The 12,422-nt window shown below is 37.2% G+C and overlaps 1 protein-coding gene across 1 annotated transcript in view; it reads right to left on the bottom strand.

Annotated features, from left to right (window-relative positions):
- The window catches only part of LOC106873158 (uncharacterized), a 121,184-nt gene extending 111,407 nt beyond the window's left edge, over positions 1-9,777 (bottom strand). The window contains exon 1 of the mRNA XM_052966834.1: positions 9,660-9,777. Coding sequence (XP_052822794.1) covers positions 9,660-9,777 — 118 coding nt within the window. The remainder of the gene's footprint in view (positions 1-9,659) is intronic.
- Between the last annotated feature and the right edge of the window lie 2,645 nt (positions 9,778-12,422).

A 12,422-nucleotide genomic window follows, 5' to 3' on the forward strand; every position in this document is an offset into this window, starting at 1 on the left:
GTGTTTGTGTGTGTGTGTGTGTGTTTGTGTGTGTGTGTGTGTGTGAGTGTAAACTAGGTTCTCTCTATTGATTTAAACTCACGCACTCGCACAGTACCCAAACAGAAACACATTCTCGCACACGTATAAATGAGTAAATTTAGAATTATGCACATTCACATACATACATACATACATACATACATACACACACAAAAACTTTTATCACCTACTCGTTTCAGTCATTGAACTGCGGCTATGCTGGGCCCCCAGTACCTATTTTTTAAAGTTTATTACGTATTCCATCGGTTTTTTTTTCCGAACCGCTAAAGTTACGGGGACGTAAACAAACCAACATCGGTTGTCCAGCGGTAGTGAGTGGCAAGTACAGACACAAAGACACAACGACACACAGATAGATACATATATACACACACATAACTTTCTATGTATGTATGTATGTATATATGTATGTATGTATGTATCTATCTTCCTTCTCTCTCCCCTCACACACACACACACACACACACACACACACACACACACACACACACACACACACACACACACATAGCTCTGACTAAAACAAAATAAAATGAAAATTTAAAGGTAGGGCTACAGCACAGCTTCTTCAGTGATGGACAAAAAATGATGAGAACTGGTGGATATAGAAAACCCCCCGAGCAACTAGGGAGAAAGTTTGACCCGACAGCCTTTCCTCCGTCTCTCCAGTTCAGATGGTGAAATTGAGAGACTGTAAATAGAGTGTCGCTCCAATGCATTCAACTTCTGAGGTGCAAGAAGTTCCCCTTGAATTTGTAATGCATAAACACTCCAACCAGGCTAGTGACCTACGTGATGTCCGAGAACCCCATAGCCACACCAAACTCGCCTAACATGGTTCACCTAGACCAAAGTTCCCCTTCACGAGAGAGAAGGATTCTCCTCTCTAATAGGATGTATTCTTTCTAGCAGTCTAATAATCTGGTTGAGTAAAATACGGAGGTTGACCTCGCATTTCTCATCAAGAATCTTGCAAAACAAATACAAAAGCAAAATTTTGGTAACTCAAGTGCAAGTGAAACCCTTCTGTGTGTAAGCAAAGGAATGCTTACATTTGAGGAATTGGGTCTATTCTAGCAATAAGATTCAGTTAAAGTTATAGTATAAACAGCCAATGATAGCCGTTACATAATTCTGTACTTTAGTTTTCTATTCACTGTTTCAGTATTTTCTCATTATTTCAAATATCTGTTAATCTTCTCTGGGCTTTGTATGACTGCTAATCTGACCATTCTTCTCTAGCATCGCGCTCTTTGAATCTTATAGAATTATCCATATATTGCTTTTAATAGAAGAAAATAAGACATTTTAAGTTTGACTGAAAATTGAAGAAAAGAAAAATAGATTTGTTAATTTTGTTTTCTACTTGATGATTGTGAGTCACGCGCTAGTTCTGGAGCACATCTTCTAACTAATGATCATGTTTATTATGATGAAGATTAGCATGATTATAATTAGAGTAGGTACTGAAGTGGTGTAGGATTAAATACCCTGCATTATTCTTCTCTATGAGTCCAAAACCCAATAGAGTCAACTTTCTTTTACACCCTTCTAGGGTCAATAAAAACGTACTATTTATATTATTTGGGGATTAACTCAAGCGGTTATGCTTCTTCTCTAAATTGTGCAATCCTAATGATAAATGCAATACAAATTCAACTATTTCAAACGACTTGCATCTAATATGAAAAGTGAAAGCTCTGTTCCTTACTTTTGGGCATATACACGGATTTCATTATTATTCTATGAAGACGAGATGAAATGAAACGAGATGATAGCAAATGATATCTTATTTCTCAAACATAAAAGCAGAGAACTGGCAGGAACGTTAGCATGCCGGACTAAATGTTGAGCGGCATTTCTTCTGCTTTACGCTCTGAATTCGAATTTCCCCGTGATCGACTTTGTCTTTCATATTTTCGTGGTCAATAAAGTATCAGTTGAGCAGTGGGGTCAATATAATCAACTAGTCCCCTCACCCAAAATTTCAGTCTTTGTGCCTATAGTAGAAATGAGTATAAGAATCACTGGGTACAAATAAATTCATGTCTGATCAAAACCCAAACGCAGTTTTGGTTACTGGCAAGAAGTGTTTCTCTTGCGTCTCTTATAGCCAAAAGTCACAAACGTTACATATTTCGTACCTCTATAAAACTAAGAGCTCATTAATTATTTATATAAGATATTACACAGCAGTTTTCTCGTTACACATTTTTTTGATCATTTGTTTCATTGTTGTTTTCTGAAGCTTGTGATTCATTCATGTGACCATGCTACGCATGGCCCAGGTTTGAGAAACAAATATAAATTTAGTTACAAAATTATGCAAAAAATTGTTAGAAGATTTGCTTGTTTTGTATGTTACATTTATATAATGCGTTAATTAGATCTGATGTTTGTGATTTATCGACGAGGAAAAGAATGGGGATATGTTAAAAGTACTGCGACCTGTTTGAACTAAAGAAGAAATAAACAACATTTACAATTGTCGTGTGAAATAAACTAGAGAACAGCTAAGGCACGTGCAAATTTTTTAAACAGGTTTGCTAATTGAAGTTGTTTTCAAAATATATTTAATCCGTCGTGAATGTGGGAAAATGTCTTTTTACAGGTGCATCAGTTTGTCTAAAAAAAATGTCTGTATAGTCTAATGAATGAGTTGGGGATTCAAGGTTTTATGTTGGCCTAATGTTGATTCTATTTTCGCTGAGTTGTCTGATGTCATTTAACGGTGGGGGACAACGTTCCCTATATTTATACGTACATACACACGTACATAGAAAGCGAACAAAAAATACTGCTTTGTAGTAGAAGTCAGCTGTCTAGCAAATGTGAGTGCTTTGCCTAAATTACTATGGCGAATTGACAGAGTATCTCAATTTTTTAAAACTCTAACTATTCTTCGGGTAACGCAAATACGGTTTGGACACCTGTGTTCCGAATAAAATTAATAGAACCACCTGATGCTTAAAAGTTTATTTCCTGAATTTCACCATTAGACAATGGTGCAAAAGGATATGTAAGAAATTGCTTATGTAATTATTTCTAAATGATGAATTTTCTAAAAAAGAACAATGAATAGGAATTTACAGCCGTCAATTAGAGAGGCGGCAAATACATGTAAAACATATTTCTCAGATTAGAAACCCTTTTCGGGGATACATTACAGAAATTATGACACAAAATATGTGAAAAAAAAAAAGAAAAAAAATCCACAGTAATTTTAAATACTGGGAAAAGATGAAATCAATAACATAGACTGAAACATATTCTACAGCTCAGTGGGGATTTGAAAAGTTTATCAAAAGTTTTCCTTGTTCTTATAACTCTGAGCGATCAGACCTATTTCAATTACATAATATATTGTTCTATATGTGCCTGGAATTCAAAGGGCCAGCCTTGTCACACTGTGTCACGCTGAATATCCCCGAGAACTATGTTAAGGGTACACGTGTTTGTGGAGTGCTCAGCCACTTGCACGTTAATTTCACGAGCAGGCTGTTCCGTTGATCGGATCAACAGGAACCCCCGACGTCGTAAGCGACGGAGTGAGTGTTCTATATACGTCATGCCTCAGTCTGATTGAGGACCATTCCGTCTAGTCGGACAGGTCATCAATTTAATATGTAACTTGTCACCAATCTAATATACTGTTTGTATACTAGTTTTCTATTTTTGTTTTTTAGTTTAAGTTTGCAGGATATGATTTGAGAAAGATTTGGTTGTTAATTCTAGTAGTTCGAACGATCTCATATGGGCCCACGGTTGTTGTTTAGGTCTAAGTCAGCTCTAAATAAGCAGACTTAAAAGCATTCCAGCAGTGACCATCCCGTCTTTTCCCCATGTACAGGGGACTCAGGAACACACTATTTGGTATATCCTTTTCTAAGACGGTAAGGTTTGATTTGAGGGTGATTTGGCTGCTATTTCTAGCAAGTCGAACGTCTGGGTGAAGACATACTTGTTGGCTCTAGATATTTAGCATGTGTTGGAGCTGTTGTTCAACGATGCTTGAGAGAATATGATGGTGCGTGAGCTGGTCTGTGGAAATGTGAGCATAAGTAAAAAGAATAGATGTTGAGAAGTTTCAGTTCTGGATATATTATTCTTGTGCATGAGATTGACTTTCTGACCTGAGAGGTAAGTTCTCTCGCAGTTTTTGTGTCGTTTCTTAAAAAAGTGATGATTATATTGGTTTTAAGTGGCATCTTGGGCAAGTTTCTTCTACTATAGCCTCGGGCCGACCAAAGCCTTGTGAGTGGATTTGGTAGACGGAAACTGAAAGAAGTCCGTCATATAGATGTATATATATATGTATATATGTGTGTGTGTGTGTATGTTTGTGTCTGTGTTTGTCCTCCCAACATTGCTTGACAACCGATGCTGGGTGTGTTTACGTCCCCGTAACTTAGCGGTTTGGCAAATGAGACCGATAGAATAAGTACTAGGCTTCCAAAGAATAAGTCTTGGGGTCGACTAAAGGCGGTGCTCCAGCATGGCCACAGTCAAAAGACTGAAACAAGTAAAAGAATAAAGAGTAAAGAGTGAGGAATAGAATCAAATGATTTGTGGGACCAAGTCTTATGTTGCCTATGTGGGGCGATATGAGTTATAGTGTAAACGCATGTTGCGACCTGGAAAGAGGAGTGCGACAATGAGTCATTTAAGCGTTTTTGAAGGAGTGTGAAGAAATGTAATGGGTTTGGGTGATGTTGATTGATTCGGAATTTTTATATTCCCAAAATTCCAGCTTTTTGCAGTGTGGTATTGTTGCTCTGAACGAGTACATTTATGATCAAAGTTATTACATCCGTGACAGTCCCATCTTTTTGTATCTCTACTACATTCTCAAATGTGTTCTCTTTTAAAAAAACAATGGCGCGCAATTTGATGGATATTTGTTTGGTATTTGCAGCAGAACAAATGACTGTGTAGAGCAGAGGTTTTCAAACTGTGGTCCGCGGACCACAGGGGGTCCGCAAGGACAAGACAGGGGGTCCGTGGACAGCAAATACTTTTTATGGGCAATTTGATTTTATATATGTTTTTTAATCGAAATCTTTTAATTGACAACAAACCTATTTGTTTAAAACTGTTAATAAATAAATGTAAAAATATATGTTATTTTAAGCAAATATTTATGTATAAATTTTATAAGCGTTTATAAGGGGGTCCCTAAGGTAAAGCCTGAAATATAAAGGGGTCCGCAAGTCAAAAAGTTTGAAAAACCCTGGTGTAGAGGCTCTGGTTGTTTCTATAGTGTGGTATTGAAGACATATGCACTCATTTCTTCAGCTCCTTAAGTGTTTTAGGTATGTTAGAGATTTTGTCACTAAGAGCTTTTTATTTTGTATATGTATATATATAATTTTTAAAATCTCTATTGCTTTTCCGGTATTTGATGGAAGGAAAAGTGTTTGATAAGCGACTTTTCCTGCATGTGGTGTGTAACTTTATTACTTGAAGTTATTTTGACATGGAATGTGGCGTGCCTGTTACACTTGTTTATGCTGCTAATGACTTCATATAGCTTTTACTGTCTATTTTGTGATTGGTGTTAGATACTAAATATTTAGCATTCTTTGTTTTTACTTTCTTTGTTGCTTCGTAACTTCCCTGTTTGGTTGCCTAAAGCTGAGTTTTATTTCCTGTTGCATGGTATTTCGGGATTGCATCTGAAGTTATCTCTGGTTATATTGAGTTGACTATGGACATGGTTTTTAAAGCATCATCTATTACTTTGTTGAATATATGTATATCCTACAATTAGTGTTCTAGTGAATGTTATGCTGGTAAAATTTGCTAGTCACAATTTTCTCTCACTGGGATATTTTGAACTTTGGGAATGTTTTCGTTCGTTTATTTGTTTCTGTTTATCCCTTAGAAGATCCCCGATCGAGCAGACTATGATCAAAGGTAGTTCTGTCACAACTATCTCGTCGTTTTTCGTTCACAGTGAAAATATGACTACATTATATAATGCAGGAAGCCCCCGCCCGCGGGCGCAGTTGCGCTCGCAGGCTGGTATACTTATATGTACAATATATACTAAATTTTTCAATTATAAAATTTATATAATATTCGTATGCCTATTTACGAAATAAGTCGCGTTTCCACTACAACTTAAAACGGTTAGACTCGAACAGAAAATCGTCCGGTAATTGCCATTTGTATGGAGATTTTGTTTTCACTATAAAACACATAATGCTAGGTTTGTACCACCCCCTATAGTATAGTTGAGACTCAACTATACTCTAGCTGAAAAATATAGGCTACCTCATAAGTAATATAAACGTCTTAAAGGGTGGCAAGCTGGCAGAAGCGTTAGCACGCCGGTCGAAATGCTTAGCGGTGTTTCACCTGCCGTTAAGTTCTGAGTTCAAATTCCGCCGAGGTCTACTTTGCCTTTCTTCCTTTCGGGGTTGATTAAATAAGTACCAGTTACGCACTGGGGTCGGTGTAATCAACTTAATCTCTTTGTTTGTCCTCGCTATGTTTAGCCCCCTGTGGGCAATACAGAAATAAATATAAGCGTCCTAAATTCAGTGGTGGCGTTAATGAAGATGTTACGCGTCAATTTAATGTCTTAAACTTATCTTTATTATACATAGATATATAAAAGATTTACACAGATATAAGAGTTAGAACTTCTAATCCACCCGCAGACCATTTTCTTTGGAAATTTTTGCCCACCGCACTAAAAATTTCCCCACCCCTTATATAATGAGTCATGCATTTTTAAGACGCTCATTTGGAAGAGATTTGACTACTATTCCTTAGATGAGTTTTCGTCAACTCATACTCATGTTTTTAATACGTGAATGTATTGTGATATTGGTGAGTAGGTAGTCGATAAGTACTCAGAAGAGAAAGTTATATTTGGAGACGAGTAATTGTAGATGGATTTGTAAAGATATCTGTATATGCTGTAAAGGTATGTGTATATATCACCATGTCTCATCTTGCTTGTATGAACTGATTTGTGTTTATACAAAAATGTGCCGTGTGGTGGTGTGCATTGAAGTATTTCCTAATAATGTCATTTTGGATTGTGTTTAGATATTGTAGTTGAAGCATGTCGCTTTGTAGGGCGCTTAGTGAAGCATGGTTTTTGAAAGCGGTATGTATATTTATGTTGCTAGTCTAGTCGTGTCTTGTTAGTATTTGTGATTCCGTTATATACAATATATACTTATGTAACGAATATTATAGAATCTACACCGTAGTGGTGAATTTTTTTGACTCACAAAGATATTTTTTGTACTCCTTCCATAACCCACAATTGATCTGCATATAGATAAGTTTGCCTAGCATTCAAACGATAACAATAACAACGACGACGACGACAACAACAACAGTAGTGCTTTCAAATTTTGGTGCGAGGCCAGCAAGTTTTGGGAGGAGGGTGTAAATCGATTACATCGACTCCAGTGCCCAGCTGTTACTTTATCGATACCCGAAAGGAAGAAAGGCAAAGTCGACCTCAGCGGAATTCGAACACAGAACGTAAGGACGAACGAAATGTCGCTGAGCATTTTAGCCGGCGTACTAATAATTCTGCTAGCTCGCCGCGTTAATAATAATAATGAAGATGATAACAATAATAATGATTTTTTTCTACTAAAGGCACAAGGCCTGAAATTTTGGGGGAGGGGGACTAGTCGATTACATCGACCCTAGTGTTTCACTGATACTTAATTTATCGACCTCGAAAGGATGAAAGTCGACCTCGGCAGAATTTGAACTCAGAACGTAAAGACACACGAAATGCTGCTAAGCATTTTTCCTGGCGTGCTAACGATTCTGCTAGTTTGCCACCTTAATAATAATAATAATAATGATAATTATTATTATCATCATCATCATCATCATCATCATCATCATCATCATCATCATCATCATCATCATTATTATTATTATTATTATTATTATTATTATTATTATTTCAAATTTTTGCCATAAGGGCAGCTTGGGGGAGGTGAAGATGAATCGATTACATCGACCCCAGTGTTTAACTGGTACTCAAAACGTAGCCACGGGCAAAATACCGCTAAGCATTTCATCCAGCACACTAACGATTCTATCAGCTCGTCGCCTTAATAATAATAATAATAATAATAATAATAATAATAATAATAATAATACTCTTGTGTTTTTCTCCGTGACAACATATGAATGAGAAAGGAAAGATAAATAAATAAAGAAGGAAGGGCGATGGCAAATTGGTAGTGGGAGCGTTTCAACTCTGTGTGAGTACATGTGTGTGTATGTAAAAGGGAGGTATGTGTATGTGTGTGTAATGGAAGTGGGATGGTGAACACCCAACGCTGAAAAGAAAAATCAAACAGCGTTTCAACTGTGTGAGTATATGTATGTGTGTGCGTGTACAAGAGAAGTATGTGAATGTTTGTATATGTGAACTAGCGTTCTTTCAGTAATTAACGATGACCGATGTCACATCTCAAAATACACCACTAGATAACATTGACAAGTGTATTAATTTGATTTACCATCCATATTCTATCTTTTGTCCTTATTTATATATAAAATACTACAATTCGCCGTCATTTTTGACGGCACGGGGCCCAGCTAGTAATAATAATACTTTAGGCACAATGCCTGAAATTTCACGAGCGTGGGGTTAATCGTTTACATCCACCCGGCATTTCACTGGTACTTTACTTTATCGGCATCGGAAGGATAAAGGGCAAAGTTGAACTCGATAAATAATTGTCAAAAAGTATTTCCAAAATCCGAGTTGTCTTATCTGTTGCTAGGACATTGTTCTAGTATCTGCTTTGTAAGAAAATATCGAGTGACATTAAATTGTTGGCCGAATAGAGATAACTTTTTTCTAGAAGGGAACTTTTAATATTCTTGAGCTGAGACTTAGACATGAATTAAAATACTATAACCCGGTAGATAAATTTTGTATTTACTCCGCCAGTTTCTTCTAAAAAACCTATTATAACTTAGTATTTTATATATGACAATTTTACGATACTTCTCGACGTCGCTCGTGACATTCAGAGGGTGGGTTTTTAATTGTAGGACTCTACTGAATATTTTATTGCATTTTGTTCTCAACTGCGTTAGCACTCCGTCGCTTACGACGTCAAGGGTTCCAGTTAATCCGATCAACGGAACAGCCTGCTCGTGAAATTAACGTGCAAGTGGCTGAGCACTCCACAGACACGTGTACCCTTAACGTAATTCTCGGGGATATTCAGCGTGACACAGTGTGACAAGGCTGACCGTTTGAATTACAAGTACAACGGAAACAGGAAGTAAGAGTGAAAGAAAGTTGTGGTGAAAGAGTACAGCAGGGTTCGCCACCACCCCATGCCGGAGCCTCGTAAAGCTTTAGGTGTTTTCGCTCAATGAACACTCACAACGCCCGGTCTGGGAATCGAAACCGCGATCCTATGAACGCAAGTCCGGTGCCCTAACCACCAGGCCATTGCGCCTCCGTTCTGAACTGTATACAGCTTTTAAATGTATTTTGTTCCAGTGCAATAACTTTTTGCATTGTGAACCTTATCTTTTCCGACTGTGAACTTCCTCTATTTCATTTGTGACCTTCCTCTTTTCCGACTGTAGATTTCCTCTTTTCCTACCGTAAGCTTCCATTTTACTGACTACAAACTTCCCCTTTTCTGATTGTGAATCTGATCTTTGCGGAGAATATTGTCTTTCCTGACAGTGAACATCCTTTTTACTAATTGTGAACACCATCGTTCCAATGCTGAACTGTCTTTGTGAATGTGAACATCCTTCCCGACTACGAAACTTTTCCGTTACGTAAAATACATTTCGCACGGTTTGATATCCTTTTAATTTCAAGTAGCATTGCTTTACACGTAAACACGTGAAGGTGTCCAACTGGCAGAGTTATAAGAGCGTTGGATAGATTACTTTTAGTCAATCATTCAGGATCTTGGAGCTCTGAGTTCAAATCCCAGCGAGGTTAAATTTACCTTTCATTCTTTCGGGGCCAATAAATAGAGTATCAGACCAGTATTGGGCCCAATTCTTCTCTTTCTTTCTTTGCTTGTCTTTCATTATCTCAACTTTTAGAAAAAATCGACTATAGTTAGATCTTAGGTGGGATGAGCACCGCCGCATTAATGTATTGGGGGCCCTATAGCATGGTTTAACATTATTCGATCAAGGATTGCGTGTATATGTTGTTATTCGGTCCTCTAGAAATAGTAGCCAAATCTTGCACAAATTACACCAATCATCTTAAAACATGAAATACACACCAGATAAATGTAATCCTAAAAAGACTGAGAGATCATAGCTGGCATGCCTTTCATCATAGGTCGTCTCAATCAGGGCTAATCTGGGACTAAATAACGACTGTTACTATGATAAGTAGGAAGTCCTCGAGCAGGGGTTCAACTAAATAGTACTTTACTTAGGTTTTCAAAGAAATAAAAGTTTTTATTTTCCTCAAAAACACAAAAAAAAAAGAGGAAAAATGATTATAAATCTTCCTTTTGTCATTACTATAGAAGTGATACAGAAAGTAATACAATTTTTATTTGTATTAAAGCTCAAAGCCTGAAATTTTGCAGGAGAAGAACAGCCGACTACATCGACCCCAATACTTGACTTGTACTTAATTGTATCGGACCAGGAAGATGAAAGACAAAGTTAGACACGGCGTGATTTGAATTCAGAACGTAAAGAGCCAGAAAAAATGCCGCGGTTAATTTTGGTTTTTGCAAATCCACCGTCTTTATTTTGTCATTACTCTATGATTTCCATCTACAGTAAAGAGCATCTATGTGGAAAGTTTTTCATGCGATATTCATGCTTTAAAAGTTCACATACCTATGAACCTCGTTCCGCATAGCTTGTTGTTTTGATGGGTGACATTACAGTGACAATTGCATGTTTGTAAGTTATTTTTAAACGTGACACATGATTGAAGAGTTTCTCTACACCCAAATCCAGTTCTGTTGAATGTCGTCACGAGTCTTTGTAGTGTACTCGTTATTACTTGTTAGTAGATACGTGTGTGTGTGTGTGTGTGTGTGTGTGTGTGTGTGTGTGTGTGTGTGCGCGTGCGCGTTTATTCAGTTATGTGGACGTATATTCGCATTTGTATTTGTGTGCTGAAATATATTTACAAAATGCAGCAATGTTTATTTGCAATATGATTTCAGTTAGAATCTCTAACGAAACATGTACAGGAAAACAATGCAATGAGCAGAACTGAATTTAAATTGGCTTAGCTATCTTTTTCATATCCAACAGCATCCCAAAATCTACGAAGAATTTTTTCAACCGCCAAAATTCATGAAGTGATCGTGGGTCCAATACCAGCTTTCTGAATACTGATGGCCATAACCTCTTATAATCCGGAACTCGAAAATCCTACGGTCGCAAGACTAGTTTACTCGTACTTTGTACAGTACAGTATTAATAAGCAAGTATAATTTACACTAATGTACAGATACCTGCATTTCATTCAATTACATAAGTAAATTTAGTATTGCTTCTTTAATATTGCAGGCAATAGGGCCCTATGACGAACTTTCTTACCACAGCAAAGAAACGCTAGCTCAGGTGGTTTGGGCATATCACCCTCTCATCAGGGATGTCCAAAAAAAATCCTTGAAGGAACAATCAAAGGTGGCAGATGCAGAGGCAGACAGAGAAAGAGGTGAGGAAAGAGTATCTGTGAGTGGACAGGCCTAAAGATGAGGGACGCAGTGCGAGAGGCGGAAGCCAGGGACGGGAGGAAGAATCTGGCCGCAAAGTCATCAGTTGTGCCCCAACGGTCAGTCAGACTACAGAATATGTAATGAAATGTGCTGTTGCTTCCTTTGGTGTGTTCAGCTCTGGTTCAGAAAAATCAGTAATCCGGGAACTAAAGATTCTTGAAAATCAATGTTGTTCGTATATTTACAAAATCAGTCTTTTATACACTGAAGCTATTTCCCACTTCGTGATTTAATATACACACATACACACCATACATATGTATATATGTACGTATTAATGTCGGTATATGAATGTACGTATGTATGGATTTATCAATGTCTGTATATAAATGTCTGTATGAATTTCTTTGTCGTTCCCTTTGTGCCATCGTTTTCATTTTTATTTATAAATAACGCTACGTACACATTTTCTCCACTTCCAGATGCTTTCTTATTGTCCAGTTGCCTATCTATTTATCTATCTATCAATCTATCTATCTATCTATCTGTCTATCTGTCTGTCTGTCTGTCTGTCTGTCTGTCTGTCTGTCGTTCTCTATCGTTCTATCACAGGGTAGAAGTAGAAACCAAAGAGACGAGTAAAAAGAGGGAGAGGAAATATTTTAAGACTTGACCTGTTGGGTAAGACCAAAGAGTAGTATATAT

This window comes from Octopus bimaculoides, chromosome 1 (genome assembly GCF_001194135.2).
Source record: "Octopus bimaculoides isolate UCB-OBI-ISO-001 chromosome 1, ASM119413v2, whole genome shotgun sequence".
Lineage (NCBI taxonomy): Eukaryota > Metazoa > Mollusca > Cephalopoda > Octopoda > Octopodidae > Octopus > Octopus bimaculoides.